Here is a 16413-nt window from a genome sequence, read left to right on the forward strand (position 1 = left end):
GATGACAACCTGTGCATCCACCTCTTTCAACTTCCTACCCAAAGCCTCATAATCCCTTATGATATTCTGAAGGCTGTGCCTTGCAGTATCATATGTTCCCACATGAACCAAAAGAAAGGGGTAATGCTCAGTAGGCTTGACATGTCTTGTCAGCCTCTCTGTCACATCACAGATCTTTGCCCCAGGAAGACAGCACACCTTCCAAGACTAATTAAAGAGAGAGTCTGTGAACATCTAGAAAGCAATGCCATAATCACAAAAAGTCAACATGGGTTTCAGAGAAATAGGTCATGCCAGACAAACCTGATCTCTTTTTTTTATATATAGAATTACCAGCTTGGTAGATAAAGGGAATGCTGTGGATATACAGTGCGCCCTCCCCTTACACAGGGATCCGTTCCGGATCCCTTCACATTAGGGGAATTCTGCATGTGCTGGAGCCCCATTGGAAGTAAAGGGGCTCGTCCCGGTGGTGCGCAGTGGCACGGGCACGCAGCTGGCTCTTCCAGTGCAGATTTCAGTGTATGCTGAAAGCCGCATATGGTGCGGCCGCATAAAACGCGGGCGCACTGTAGTATATCTTGATTTCAGTAAGAATTTTGACAGGGTTCCCCACGACATTCTTGCAAACTAGCTAGTGAAATGCGGGCTAGACAACATAACTGTTACATGGATTTGTAATTGGTTAACCTGAATAGACAAGAAAGCTGTGTCAAAGCTAAAAAAGTACTTCAACAGGGAGAAATGTAAGGTACTGCACTTAGGGTGAAAAAATGAAATGCACAGACATAAGATGGGTGAAACCTGGCTGAATGAGATTACGTGTGAAAGGGATCTGGGTGTCCAAGTAGACCACAAGTTGAACATGAGTCAACAGTGTGATGTGGCAGCTAACAAGGCCAATGCAATTTTAGGCTGCATCAAAAGAAGTATAGTGTCTAGATAAAGGGAAGTAATAGTGCCACTCTATTCTGCTCTGGTCAGGCCCCACTTGGACTATTGTGTCCAATTCTGGGCACCACAATTTAAAAAGGATGTTGAAAAACTGGAGCGTGTCCAAAGGAGGGAGATTAAAATGGTGAAGGGTCTCCCTTGGAGTGGAGTTTTCTTCCTTAGAGGTCTTTAAACAAAAGCTGGATGGCCATTTGTCGGGGATGCTTTGATTTAGTTTTTCTGCATGGCAGGGGGTTGGACTGGATGGACCTTACGGTCTCTTCCAACTCTATGATTCTATGAGTCTATGAAAAGCTGGTTCCAGAGGCAAAGGGGCGGGCTTTTTCCTGCCACAAATAGGAGCAGAAATTGGCTGGATTGGGCCACTCATCTGTTTGCCACGGCGCCAATCCAACCTAAAAGGGGCAGCTCCAAGCCACTCCTTTTTGCCATCTGTTTTGGCCCTCTTTGGGAGCTAAAGAGACTGCTGCGGCCCCAATCTGCCCTATCGCCAGCCCCAGTGAAACATCAGGGCAGCTTCCATGCGCTCCGGGGGTGTTTATCATCAAAACACCAAGCCCCCAAGTTATCCAGAAGTCAGCTTTTCCAGCCAGAAGTCAGTTTTTTTAAAAAGAGCAATTCTCTTTGAGTAAGGTTTTCTGAGTGTCAAGGTTTCTATTTAAGAGCAGGATTGACTTTCTCAGCCTACAGTTCTATAATTACTTAAGGATGTTCTATAATTACTTAATACTGCCACAGCACAAAGAAATACAAAAATATAGTGATTTTCACCTGTCTCCCCCACTCTCATTTTTTGCATATTATAGGATCTTTGACAAAAGACCATCACAATACTAATTATGTCATGCCTTGCTTCATCATTCATAGATTCCTATACTGTCAATTTGGAAACTGATGTCAGAATATATATTCTATTCCATTCTATTACATTACGTTTTATTATATGTATTCACACACATGCACAATGTATCCAGGGTGACCAGACATCTTCCTTTTCTAGGATATTTCCTACATTTCAGTCTTCTGCCCAGAGAGAATTTCAAAATGTCCTCAATTTTGACCATGACAAAGAAGCATGAATATATACAGTCACCTCTCTGTTTTCGTGGACTTGGGAGTCTGCATGTCTTGCCTGTTCACAGGCGGCAAATGCAGGGGAACAAAATGGGGCACAACCCCTTGACATACACCACCATTCAAGCCAATGGGGCTTGAATACTGGCAATTTTTCATTTTTGCAGGGTGGGGTGGGTCTGGAACAGATCCCCTGTGAAAATGGAGGGGCAACTGTATTAGTGTTTTTAGCTTTTATCTTGTAATGTCCTACATTTTACTAGAATGTCCAACATTTTGCTGTTCCTTGTTCTCCTTTACAGTTATGACTTCTAGTCTACCTAAACGTATCCATTTTCTGACATGTAGAAGTGTTCCAGAAATGCTTTATTAAAACAGAAGAGCTCACCAGCAAAATATAAATCTATTTTGGAATTAAGGATCTAAAAACACAGAAGGCATAATTTTTCTAAAAACTGTACATATCATTAAAAGTTGGATTGAGACCACAATCACAAAAAGTCAAAACGGGTTTCAGAGAAAGAAGTCACACCAGACAAAACTAATCTCTTTTTTTGATAAAATTACCAGCTTGTTAGATGAAGGGAATGCTGTGGATATACACTGGATATATCTTGATTTCAGTAAGGCTTTTTGACAGGGTTTCCCATGACATTTTTGCAAACAAACTAGTGGAATGTGGGCTAGGCAACATAACTGTTACATGGATTTGTAATTGGTTGACTGGCCGAACCCAAAGGGTGCTCAACAATGGCTCCTTTTCATCCTGGAGAGAAGTGACCAGTGGAGTCCCACAGGGCTCTGTCCTGGGCCCAGTGCTATTCAACATCTTTATCAATGACTTGGATGACAGAATCGGGGGCATACTTATCAAATTTGCAGATGACACCAAATTAGGAAGAGTAGCTAATACCCCCAGAGGACAGGATCAAGATTCAAAATGACCATGGTAGATTGGAAAGCTGGGCCAAGGCTAACAAAATGAATTTCAACACAGAGAAATGTAAGGTACTGCACTTAGGGTGGAAAAATGAAATGCACAGATATAGGATGGGGGACACCTGGCTGAATGAAACTACATGTGAAAGGGATCTGGGAGTCCAAGTAGACCACAAATTGAACATGAGTCAACAGTGCGATGTGGCAGCTAACAAGGCCAATGCAATTTTAGGCTGCATCAATAGAAGTATAGTGTCTAGATCAAGGGAAATAATCATTCCACTCTATTCTGCTCTGGTCAGGCCCCACCTGGAATATTGTGTCCAGTTCTGGGCACCACAATTTAAGAAGGATATTGAAAAAACTGGAGCGTTTCCAAAGGAGGGCGACTAAAGTGGTGAAGGGTCTGGAAACCATGCCCTATGAGGAACGACTTAGGGAGCTGGGGATGTTTAGTTTGGAGAAGAGAAGGTTTCGAGGTAATATGATAGCCCTCTTTAAATACTTGAAGGGATGCCATAGCTTGTTTTCTGCTGCTCCAGAGACTAGGACCCAGAACAATGGGTGTAAGCTACAGGAAAAGAGATTCCACCTCAACATTAGGAGGAAGTTCCTGACAGTAAGGGCTGTTCGACAGTGGAACAAACTCCCTCAGAGTGTAGTGGAGTCTCCTTCCTTTGAGGTCTTTAAACAAAAGCTGGATGGCCATCTGTCGGGGATGCTTTGATTAAGACTTCCTGCATGGCAAGGGGTTGGACTGGATGGCCCTTGTGGTCTCTTCCAAATCTATGATTCTATGATTCCATGTATGAACTCATTTGTCCTCCCTGTCACCCCATGGCTCATTTATCCCCTCTGATTTAAATGGAAACTAAATTAAACTTAGTCTGAATCCAATGTATAATTTGGAATATCTACCATGTAATTTGCTTTATACTAACCTTAATCTTTGCTTATAGAAATTTTCATTACCATCGTCTCTGTGTCTCTTTCTGTTCTTCTTCCCTACCATATCCTTTTTGTCTTCATCTGAGCTTGACAAAAAGTCATCCCCAACAGTCTCTTCTTGATATTTTCTTGATGATTTTTGCCTCTCTGACTGAGGTTTCAATTTAAAATCATCAGTGTTATCACCATCTTGATAAAATTCTTCTTCATCATCAAAACTGCTCAGTTCTTCATCTGGCATGTATATGGACTCTTCACTGTCCTCTTTTTGCTCCTCTCTCTCTATCACCTTAGTTTTAGGAAGTCTGGGCTTCGCTTGAATCTGAAAAACATGTTTCTGAAGCTTTTCCAGACGCTTCTTTATGTGACTGTCCATTTTTGATTGGTTCTTGCTTATAACTCCCTTTCCTTTTATGGAAGCTTTAATATGACTCTTCTCTGAAGGTTTTTTTCCTTTAGTCTGCTTACTTACTGATGTTTTTCTCCTTTCACATGAGAGTTTTGCTTGATCTGCCAAATATTTTTCAAAACCAGAAGCATCATTTAGCATTATCCGACGAGGTTTTCTCTCTTGATTTTGGAGTTTTGTTCCAAAAGGAGTCATCTGACCAGTTTTGATAAGCCTCTCCCACTCAGTTTCTTCAACTGGCATAAGCATACTGCCAAGGGATGAAGGACCAGGGTCTAAGAACAACAACAATAGTAAAAAATAAGAAGAATAAGTTGAACTTTCACCTAAAAAGTAGAAGTTCTCAAATTTGGAACCCTAAAAGTTATGTAGAAAAACCATATATATTTGTGTACAAGTCAACCTCAAGTATAAGATGAGGGTAGGTTCTGGGGCCAATATAATAGATTTTGATATGACAAGTCAAGGGCAAAACTTAATGGCATGTAACAAAGGATCTAAAAGGGAAAATACTACTTCTCTCCCTCCTTCTCTGGACCTCTCCGAAACACTTAACACCACTTCCCAGGTGCTGGAAGAGAAGGTTTTAACATCAGATTGAGAAGTGAAGGAAATGGGGGGAAGTGGGATTTGGTCAGAGAGGAAGGATGAGGATGGAGAGCGCAGATATTAACATCAGATTGAGAAGGGAAGGAAATAGAAGGAAATGGGGTATTTGGTGGTCAGAGAGATCCTGAGGAGGAACAGGAGGGGGAAAGAATGTTTTAACTGGACTGAGAAGAGAAAGGAAGGGTTTGTTGGTTAGAGAGAGCCGGAGGAGGAGGAGGTGGTGGAGGATGGGGGAGAGAAGGGTTTAACATCAGATTGAGAAAGGAAGGAAGTGGAAGGAAATAGGGTGTTCAGTGAACAGAAAGATCTGGAGGAGAGGAGGATGGAGAGAGAAACTTGTAGCATTGGATGGAGAAGGTTAATCACCTCTTTCACACACACTCCCTGCCTCAGCAGCTCTTTCAGAAATCACTACCAAGGCAGGGAGAGTAGGGCATTAGGGCAGAGTTTCTTTCAGGGCCTCTCTGAGCAGTATTACTATATTGACCAGTCTATAAGTCAACCTGGGATTTTAGGGTCAATGTTTGGGCATAAATTTTTTGACTTATAGTCGAGTACGTACAGTAAATGCTTTATATCAGTGGTTCCTAACCTTCCTAATGCCATCACCCTTTAATACAGTTCCTCATGTTGCAGTGACCCCCAACCATAGAGGAGCAATGTCTCTGTTCCTAAGACAATCGGAAATATGTGTTTTCCAATGGTCTTAGTTTTCTCATTGCCTTCCAGAACCTTCTGAATCCAGACCTGTTCCACTTTTTAGTTTTGTGCCTTCAAGTCATTTCTGATATACGGCAGACCCTAAAGGTGATCTATCACAGGATTTTCGTGCCACAATTTGCTCAGAGGGGGTTTGGCATTGTGCTCTTCTGAGGCTGAGAGAGTGTGATTTGCCCAAAGTCACAAATTGGGTTTTCATGGTTGAGTGGAGATTCCAACTCTGGTCTCCCTGAATCCTAGTCCAACACTCAAACCACTACACTGCAATATATGATAGACCCCTTTTAAATTAAAGTTAGTTTAGGCGGGGTACAGACCACCAGAAAGACCGCAGGAGTGGTGCTGCTGCGGAGCAAAAAAGGAGCGGAAGAAGCTCCTTTTTGCGGCAACGCTGCAACACCGCAAAGCATCAGAGCCGGCATGGTGACGTTGCAGCTGCGCCGCCGTGTCTGAAAGCAGCACAGCTGCGACATCACCATTATGTGCCCTGCCTGGTGGGTGCACTGCAGCTGCAGCGCCCTCGTCACATGCAAGGGTTGCCGAGCATGTGGGTGCTCCGCCCACCAGGCAACCCTCGCGCGTGATGAGGGCGCCGCAAAGGCCCGTCTGTTCCAGGCCTTAGTTGGTTTTTTAACATTTGTATTAAGAGGGTTTTAAAGAATTGTATTTTGTTTTTGAAGTTGTCTATTGCTTTGATTTCTGTACTGGGAGACAGATGGGATATTAATCTATCAATTAATTGAATTTTGCCTTGTTTTTTCTGTGCTCCACCCTACTAAATAAAGGAGAAATGAAATGGAGTTAGTGGGTACAAGCTGTTAAACAAAAAAGTCTTGCGAGACTCAGTATGCAAGGTGCACCATGTTAAGAACTGCATTAGGCACACTTAGATTGCTGCCACACTGCAGAATTAAAGGAGTTTGGCACTGTTTCATGTCATCGCTCCATACTATGGAATCCTGGGATTTGTAGTTTGCAGTGGTGCCAGAGCTGGGCTTTGAAATTATTTATTTTATTTCATTTTATTAAATCTCAGGTATAAGAGAGGGAAAGGCTTGGGCTGCATCTACACTGGAGAAATAATCTGATTTGAGACCACTTTAATTGCTTCAGCTGACTAATAATAATAATAGTAATTTTTATTTCCCGCTTCTCCCAAGGAGCAAAGCAGGATTACATCATTAAAAATACAATACTAATACAGATACAAACTTTAAAATACTAATACTGAATTACAACATTCCTATTAGATCTCTAAAATTTTTAATCATCAAGAATCCTATGCTATGGAATTCTGGGAATGGTGGTTTGTTCCAGCAACACAGCAGAATGACAGTTAAAACCATGTAAAGCTCTTTCACCACAAAATGTAGGACAACTAGGCACCGCAAAATGTAGGGCACACAAGCAAAAAATGTAGGACATGACCAAAAATAAAAGCTAAAAACACTCATGTAATTATAAATTCATGCTTGTTAGCTATCCTCCAAATGGAAGACATTTTGAAATTTGACAGAAGAGGACATGTCCTGGAAAAGGAGGAGGAAGTCTGGTCACCTTGTCTCTGGTCCAAAATACACCGCAGAAATAAAACATAGCTGGACTGAAACGCCCAAAATCCCTCACCAAAGCTGCATCCACACTGAGGAAATAATCCAGTTTGAGAGTGATTTAACTGCCTTGGCTTAGTGCTGGGGAATGCTGTGAATTGTAGCAGACTGTGGGCCCAGAGCTATCTCTGCCAGGGAATCACATAACCCTCCAAACGTAGTTGAACTGCAGTGCCCTGAATTCCTCATCAGGTGCATACACACTACAGAAATAATCCGGTTTGAGACTGCTCAGTGCTGGGGAATCCTGGGAATTTTTGTGGCCTCAGAACCATCTCTGGCAGAGAAATCTCTCCCATACACTAGCGTTCCCAGGATTATCTAGAATTGAGTTAAAGCGATCACACAAAATCGATCTACCATTGACAACTGCTTTATTCTAAACCATATGACTGCCAAATATACTAGCAAAAGAAAACATCTATATGCTGCTTTCATAGATCTTTCCGCAGCATTTGACACAGTGAATAGAGAAATTCTATGGAACAAACTAATTGATCTTAAAATTGAATTACGATTGTTGCTATCAAAGCCCTTTATACAGGTACTAGTTTGAGAGTGAGATTTGGTTTAAACGGGGCCTTGACAAATAAAATCAATACATACAAAGGGGTAAGACAAGGGTGCTTATTAGCTCCCTTATTATTTAATTTATATATTAATGACCTGCCATCTGCAATGATAGATTCTACAGTCCATATGCCAACAGTCCTACATACTCCTTGTAATACTTTGCTTTATGCTAATGACATGATTTTGTTATCATATTCTCAAGTAGGTGTGCAGAGATTGTTAAAAAGACTTAGTGGTTGTGGTCAGAATAATTTTCTGACTATTAACAAATCAATGGCACGCAGTGCCGTTTGTGCCACCGGCAAGCCGCAGCGGATATACCACGTAGCTTGGCAGCAGCAAGAAAAAGAAGCCACAAAAAGCAGCTTCTTTTTCTGGCCTGCCAGTGACACCGCAGTGCGCCATTGGCGCACTTGCGACATCACCTGGGTGCTGCGACGTGCGGATGCTAGGCGTCCGTCACGTCAAAATGCCGGTTCCCATGTGTATAGGGCGCCACCATTTTTACACCCCCCATCATGTGTGAGGGGCGAGGGGCCTCATAGCACCCGTTTAAATCAGGCCTAAGTCAAACATAATGGTATTTGGTAAGTGAACGCAGAGTCATAGATGGCAATTAGAGGGTGAGCCAATAGGTCAAGTAAGGAGCATCTCTTATCTAGGTATAACATTCTCAGAAAATGGATCCTGGTCATGCCATCATCAAAGGAGTTCACTTAGAGCAAAGGCCTGTTTGAATCTCATATTTAAACTAAAAGCTCACAAATACCTTGGCTCTCTAACCCCAATAATTAATGTTTATAAAGCTAAAGTTACACCTATGCTTTTATACGCAGCAGAAGTTTGGGGTCTAAATCCCACTTCAGTAGTTGAATTAGCTCAGTCTCAACATCTGAGATGTATATTGGGTGTAGACACGAGGACATCCGCGGCTGCTGTTAGAGCGGAACTAGAAATATATTCAGTTCATTCGCAAGCCAAAATCAAAGTGTTTAACTATTGGTGTAAAATCAATGAAATGGGGCCAGATAGACTACCAAAATTATGTCTCTTAGAATAGTCTCAATCCCATCTTGAGTCCTCTTGGTTTAGACAAATAACAAATTTTATTATGAGCTGTGGCCTCCCTGTAACCTGCACAGTCAATGAGCAAGCAAAAAAGGGTGCGAGACAGAGAATCCAGGATATCAAGGCCCAAAATGATATAGCCACCCTTAGTAAGGTAGGCAATTTAAAATGGCTGAGCCGTTTTAAATGCACTTTTCAAAGACCTAACTATCTAAAAATAGAAATGCCAAAATACCTGAGGGAGGCATGTACTCGAGCTAGATTTGATCAGCTTGACACAATGGTAAGATATGGTAGATTTAATGGTATTCCTTACGATGAGCGAACTTGTATTTATGGAGACCAAGAGATTGAAGATTTAGCTCATATTGTATTCAAGTGTAATTTGTACCAACAGGAAAGAGACCAGTATTTTGGTCCCTATATCAAACGATCAATGTTCTGGGATGCCCATGTTAAAACTTCATTCTTCGTGAGTGGTCAAGATTCAAAAATATCTATTACCACAGCTTGGTTTCTATGTAAAGCAATACAGTTGAAAGCTAGATATGTGGGGACAATTTGGGTCAACTGTAGAGGTGATGAGGAATTTTGATGTGTAACTGATGTTCAATCTTTTGTTTTATGTACTATCTTTTTAAAGCTGTATTTTCCCCCTCTCTATTTTACCCATTTTTGTATTTTGAATCTTTTATATAGATTCTTATAATCAAGTTTTATAATTTTGTTTCATTTATGGGTTTTGTACTTAAATTGTATGGCATTCACATGGTATCTGTACGGTATTTTATTCATATTTTAGATTTATTATATTTAGCTTTTTCTAATTTCTATAGAACATCTATAGAATTTTTATAGCGTGTTTTATCTGTTTTTGTGTTACTGTGATACGGCCTAAGGGCTAATCAATAAACATCGGTCGATAGACAGATTGATTCATTGACTGATTAAAGCGATAGCAAAGTGGGTTATTATTTCTGCAATGTGTGAGAGAGATATAAAAACAAGGGACTGGATTCATTTGTTAATTCACAAAAGGAGGATGTCTGCGTCCAAAACACAATGCAGAAACGATCCAGTTCGAGACTGCTTTGACTGCCAGGGCTCAGTGCTATAGAATCCTGGGAATTGTAGTTTATTGTGGCACCAGAGCTCTCTGGCAGAGACGGCTAAATGCCTCACAAACACCCGAGTTCCAAAGCATTGAGCCAGGTCAGTTAAAGTGGTCTCAAAGTGCTCTCTCTCTCTCTCTCTCTCTCTGTGTGTGTGTGTGTGTGTGTGTGTGAGAGAGAGAGAGAGAGAGAGAGAGAGACAGACAGACAGACAGAAAGACAGAGAGAGAGAGAGAGAAGTGAGGGAGTGTGAATGAGTAACTCACCTGGGATGAGGATGCTGTGGAACTGGAAGAGGAGGAGGAGGAGGAGGGAGCAGAGGGAAGTGACCAGGACCATTCGGAGGAGCCCCCTGCTCTTCCTCATCGTGGTCTCCTTCCTTCCACCACATGCCCTCAAATGGCCAGCGAGACACTACTTCCAAGCAACACCTTCTCCCCCTCGTTTCTGCCTCGCTCTCAGCCCTGCAAGGCTTCTGGAGCGGTGGTTCTAGGCTCTCCACACGCACACTGCCCCACTGCTGGGCCTGCCCCCCTGAGGGCAAAGGGAAGCTTCTGCTGCCCCATGGAGACAGGGGAGCCCCACAGCAGGAGGAGGAGGGGCCTTCACTTGCCTGAAAAAAGGACTGACACCTAGGCACCACAAAATGGAAGGCCTTCCAGGGTAAACGTGGAGGAAGTGGCCAAAGAAGAAGTGCTAGAGTCTAGAATCCAATGGTCTTAGGTGACCCCTCTGAAAAGGTCGTTCAACCCCCAAAGGGTTCCCAACCCCTAGGTTGGGAACTACTGCTTTATATGGTGCTGGCCCAATGATCTATCAAGACAATTATTTCTAATTGCTAATCTTCCCTGGTGGTCTCCCAAGCACCATGCTTAACTTTCAAAATCAAGTGGGTCAGTCCATTCAAAATAATATGGTAGGCTATATTAGTGAACTCCCAAAAGCCCCAACCAGCATGCCCAATAGTTAGAGATTGTGGGAGTTGTAGTCAACAAGACCTAGAGACTCAAACTTGGGAAACACTACCTTAAAGAATCTATAAACCTTTTCTCCTAATGGAGAAAGTACATAAAAGACAAGTATACTGTTTGTCTAAGTACAAGTTTGTCTAAGTTGGCAAAATGTTGTATTGGTAGCAATCAATAGAACATATTGTTCTTGCCAGAGAATTCAAATTAACCATTTTGTTTTAATCATGTGCTACATATGGAAGAAGCATAAGACAGAGGTAGAATAATAGAGAACTGATATGGTAAGTTGAGAAAAGAGAGGGAATGGAGCTATAGTTACAAACAAAAGCATGTCTCTTACATATGCTGAAGCAATGTTAAAGCAGTGCTAAATGTTTCTTTAAAAGAAGCCCCAATGATTTGCAGAAGAACACCACCATAACCCTGGCTAACACTGATTTCAGGAAAATGGAAAGGGTAAGTGGATTTCCCATCTGATCCCATCTCTTACGTAAATGTCACAAAAATAAAGGCAGAATATGACTTTTCCTGTAAATCTACAGATAGTCCTCTTTGATTCAAGCATTGATGCGCAAAAAGTGGGACATTCCAGTAGGAACTCTTGCTGAGAGGGGAAGAAGCATTGGAAGAAGCTTCTCTAATTATTCATTCTCTGAAGATGCCAGCCACAGCTGTTGGCGAAACGTCAGGAAAAAAACTCTTCTAGAACAAGACCTCATAGCCCGAAAAACCCACAAAAAACTTCTCTAATTACTATGTATAACAGACTATTATGATTGTGTTTGCTACAAACCCATTGTCTTTCTACATATTAGAAATAGTATGTGTTGAAAGATAGCACTTCACTGAAAGTTGTAATTCAGTCACAGTGTTTGTCAACTAAGACATTTTTGCAGCTCAGCTAATTTAACACTTCCAATTTATTAAGAGCGACACACTAGTGATTCTAGAGTGCAGCCATCTCTTCTGAACAGAGTGATGATTTATATTCATTCATGAAAATGCTCACAAGTACCCAATATAAACAATTCAGCAGGTAAGCAGTGCTAAACCTTTCTTCAAAAGAAACATCAACCCCTGAAATTTATTAACACATATTTATTCTTTCAAGCAAAATATTAGAACCCAACTTGAAATACAGGCATTATATACCCACTCACTCAAAATATACCCAAGAATTCTTAATTGCATTCCTTACCTCCATCATCTTCAAATACAGAATCACCTATTCCATCAGGAATCTTTCTAGCAAAGATTTTCTGAAGATTTTTTTGTTTTGCATTGATTTTTTTCAATTGTTGTTCCTAAAATAATGAAAATATACAACATTAAACTGAGTAGCATATTCTCTCATCTCAAAAGAACAGAATAAAGGTAGGACAGAAAAGGAAGAGTCAGTGTCTTACCATATATACTCATGTACAAGTCAATCTCATGTATAAATTGAGTGAAGGTGTTAGAACCAAAAATCATGGGTTTTGATATGACCCATCGATAAGTTGAGGGTAAAATTTAAGGGCTTGTAAATTTTACTTCCCTCCCTCCTTCGCCTTCTCTGGACCTCTTCCAACCACCTAATACCACTTCTCTGGTGCTGGAGAAGGTTTTAACACCAGATTGAAAAGAGAGGGAAGTGAAGTTAAATAGGGTGTTTGATGGGGAAGAGATCTGGATGAGGACAAGAGAGAAGATTTTAACATAGGATGGAGATGGGAATCACCTTTCTCTCTCTCTCTCTCTCTTTCTCTCTCTCTCTCTCTCTCTCACACACACACACACACATACACACCTCTGCCTGGGAAGCTCTTTCAGAAATCAGTGCCAAGCCACAAATGGTGGTGCTTCTTTCAGGACTTTTCTAAGTTATGGCGGGATACAAACCGCCGCTTTGCGGCATTCCCCCACCGGCGCCATTTGCTCAGCGAGGGAGCCGAAGCATCCAAACCGCGCGGCTCCCGCGCGGAGCAAAAAAGAAGCTCCATTTCGGAGCTTCTTTCTGCGGCGCACGGATGACGTAGCGAAGCGCCAAGGGCGCATTCGCTACATCATTAGCGCTGCGACACGTCTGGACGCTATGCGTCCAGTACGTAAAGATGGCGCCGGCCATGTAGAAGGGCCGGCGCCATCTTGTACGTATGTATACGTACTAGGTTAGGGGGTGCGGAGCACCGCCCCTTTCCTAACCTAGTACGTATACAATACGTACTATATGGGGGTTGTGTATCCTTACTTTATTGAACTATGTATGTCAACTCAGGATTTTAGTGTCACATTTTGGGGCATAAGTTTTTGCACTTATAGTAGAGTATATACAGTATACACAATTTATGAAGATTTCTCAGAGCCCCATGGACAAAAGCAACAAATGTTTTTGTGATGAATAGCTTTTAGCCTAACTTTCTACCAAAAAGGGTACATGTGATAACTCACTATTGTTTTAGTATTGAAAAACATAGATTAAAACAAACTCTGGAGGAAAACAGCAAAGAAGAACTAAAATATTTGGAGCTTTTGATTTTAAAAAAGAAAGTCAATGAAATGAAAGACTGGGTTTACAGAATTGTGCATGGTGTGAAGAAAATAGAGAATTAACATTTTCTTATTCTCGCAATATACTGGAACAGATATGCAATGATATTGACTGGCAGCACATTCAACAGAAGCACTCTTAAATAAGGATGAGTTCTAGATTCAAATTAAGTCTAAAGTCAAGCTGAAGTGGGATTCTCAGGCCAGGCCTGGTACTTCCTGAAGAAAAACAGGCATCCCTTTGAAGACAAGAAAATCAAGTCTGGTCCAAAACTGAAGCTTCAGGAAGCAGTATGCAGGTGGGAGTCAAAATAACATTTATATTCTACTTGTGGGTAATCAACGAGTCTATATTCTGATCCTAGGACACAATTAGAACCACCTCTATCTAGTTTATTATCTTCAGCACAATAGTTCACAGGAAACCTAAATGGGGGAAGGAGAGGTAAAGCAGGTGGAAGGAGTAAAGAGTGATGTTATATGAGCAGGCCTCATTCCATTACTTCTCATCCTATTCTGTGCTGCATTTCCCCACTACACCACCTTATTCTCACTCCTCAGGTTGTGCACTATTTTCCTTTTTTAGGAAAAACTGAGATAAACAAGGTGTTAAGTAGTTCTGCCTTTTCTCTATCCTCAGTTAATACCTGGCCACCTTCTCCACATAGCAACCCTATTTTCTTGTTCTTCCGGGAAAGGGAGGGAGGGAGGGAGGGAGGGGGGAGCTGGGATTTCAGTCCTGTGTCACCATTAGGAAAAATGAGACTTTAGCATCAGCAGATTTTGGTATCCACACGGGGATCTGGAATGGATCCCCAGCGGATACTGAGGGCCCACTGTATTATCATACAATACTGACTGTTACTATTCTATGTTGATAATATATACCAGGATGGCCAAACAGCATCTAACTAGCCACATTCAACTCCTTTGCATATAATATGCAGCTTGCAGAAATACACTGGCTGAGTTCTTTTTGCACTATAATTCATATAAAATGTAGATAAAAAATTTCAAGCTTTATAACTATTTATTGGATATAAACTAAGGGTCCACTGGATTAAAATTTAAGTGGTAAGTAAATATAATTAAGAATTGAAATCTTAATTTTAATATCTATGAGGGCAGGTATTAAAGGCATTTAAATTAGAAAAGATTACAGAAGAATTGTGCTGGAGAACCAATAATTGTACAAGCCGGTGTTGACAATGTTAGTTTTACTGAGTGTGGCTTGCACTCACACAATTGTGCATGTTTGTGTGTTCTGTTATGTGATCTGTTGGCAGTGAAATCAGTGGGGTGTTAGTGTGATACTGGGCACTGTAGAGTTGGTTGTGTTGTGCATGTTGAAGCTTATTATTTCTATTCATTTTAAATTTTTTTGGAAAAGTTTGTGAGAATTTAGTTAAGGATTATGGTGTCATCAAATCATAAGCAAAAGTATGAAAATGAAAAAAAGAAATTTTAAGCCAGAGAAGATTTTGCATTCACCGCTAAAGGAGACTAAGCTTTGTGCCTTATCTGCAATGTTTCACTCAGTCATTACAACAATTAAACACTACTGTGATGAACCCCCTGTGGTCTAAGCAGCCAAACAGTAGGCCTGTCTTGGCTCTTAGTCTCTGTGTTGAAATTCATTTTGTTAGCCTTGCCCCAGCTTTCCAATCTACCATGGTCATTTTGAATCTTGATCCTGTCCTCTGGGGGTATTAGCTACTCTTCCTAATTTGGTGTCATCTGCAAATTTGATAAGTATGCCCCCGATTCTGTCATCCAAGTCATTGATAAAGATGTTGAATAGCACTGGGCCCAGGACAGAGCCTTGTGGGACTCCACTGGTCACTTCTCTCCAGGATAAAAAGGAGCCATTGCTGAGCACCCTTTGGGTTCAGCCAGTCAACCAATTACAAATAAATCCAGTGATGTCTCTTTCTTTGCATTGTGAGGTGGCTATTAAGAAGCAATGTCTTAAGTAGGTGTTTGGATCTGTTGAAGCCTACTATTACCTTTGTTAAAGAAAAGAAAATATTCTACCCTCAACTAGAAAATGATTTAAGAGAAGCCAGACAAGGCAGGTAAAAGATGAGAAACCAACCACACTGCCTGCCATGGTTTCTCATCTTTAGCCTGCTTTCCCTGTGTCTCTTTGCTGCCGGATTCCCTGCCCCCGGAGAAGGTGAAGAGAAGATAAGCTGCAAACAACTGCACACAGGATTGTGGGGAAAGTGTCAAAAATGAGCTGGAGAATGCAGGCAAAACGTTAGAAACTGCAACTGGTTTATACTGTTGGTGGGGAGTGTGAGTGAAAAGGCACAGGGGTCCTTTACCTCTTCAAGCGTATGAAGAAGCAGGGAAGTCACAAAGCCTACTTTTACAGTAGGCTCTTCCCAGTTGGACTCTTCGCTGCCTGTCTGCCCACTCTTGGTTGTCTTCTCACATAATTTGGGGGGGGGCACAAGCAGGCGAGCTGCAAACAACCTACTAGGCGGGTGGACATTGAAGAGAGTCCAGGGAGAGCCTATTAAAAGAAGCACTACCCCTCTGCTCTCCCTTCTGTGTCTAGGAAGTCCATAAATGTTTCCACTTATACACAAGTATATATGTAGTCACCTTGCTTTTAGGCAGAGTTCAGGCTTGATCTGTTCTAAAACCCATTTGTCTACCTTTTTGACTATCTACGGTAACCTCAACATGCTTCTCCAACATCACATGTCAAATAATTTTTTTCTATCAGCTTTCTTCACTATCCAACTCTCACATCCATACATCATGATGGAAAATATGATAGCTTGGATGATCCTAACTTCAGTATTCAGTTTTTTTGCACTTTAAGATATCATATAGTTCTTTCATAGCTTCACAATCCTAATATTTTCTGATTTCTTGATTACAATCTC

The 16413-nt window shown here is 41.4% G+C and overlaps 1 protein-coding gene across 8 annotated transcripts in view; it reads right to left on the minus strand.

Moving 5' to 3' along the window:
• ERCC6 (ERCC excision repair 6, chromatin remodeling factor) overlaps positions 1–16413 on the minus strand; it is a 131578-nt gene that overhangs the window by 105033 nt on the left and 10132 nt on the right. For all 8 annotated transcript variants that reach the window (XR_006103158.1, XR_006103159.1, XR_006103157.1 and 5 more), the window contains exons 4-5: positions 12186–12291; positions 3909–4599 (exon numbers count right to left, since the gene is read on the minus strand). Coding sequence is in view for 5 of the 8 variants with exons in the window: in XM_042460842.1 (XP_042316776.1) it covers positions 3909–4599; positions 12186–12291 (797 nt within the window). In the remaining 3 variants the exon portion in view is untranslated. The remainder of the gene's footprint in view (positions 1–3908; positions 4600–12185; positions 12292–16413) is intronic.

This window comes from Sceloporus undulatus, chromosome 3, assembly GCF_019175285.1.
Source record: "Sceloporus undulatus isolate JIND9_A2432 ecotype Alabama chromosome 3, SceUnd_v1.1, whole genome shotgun sequence".
NCBI classification, from domain to species: domain Eukaryota; kingdom Metazoa; phylum Chordata; class Lepidosauria; order Squamata; family Phrynosomatidae; genus Sceloporus; species Sceloporus undulatus.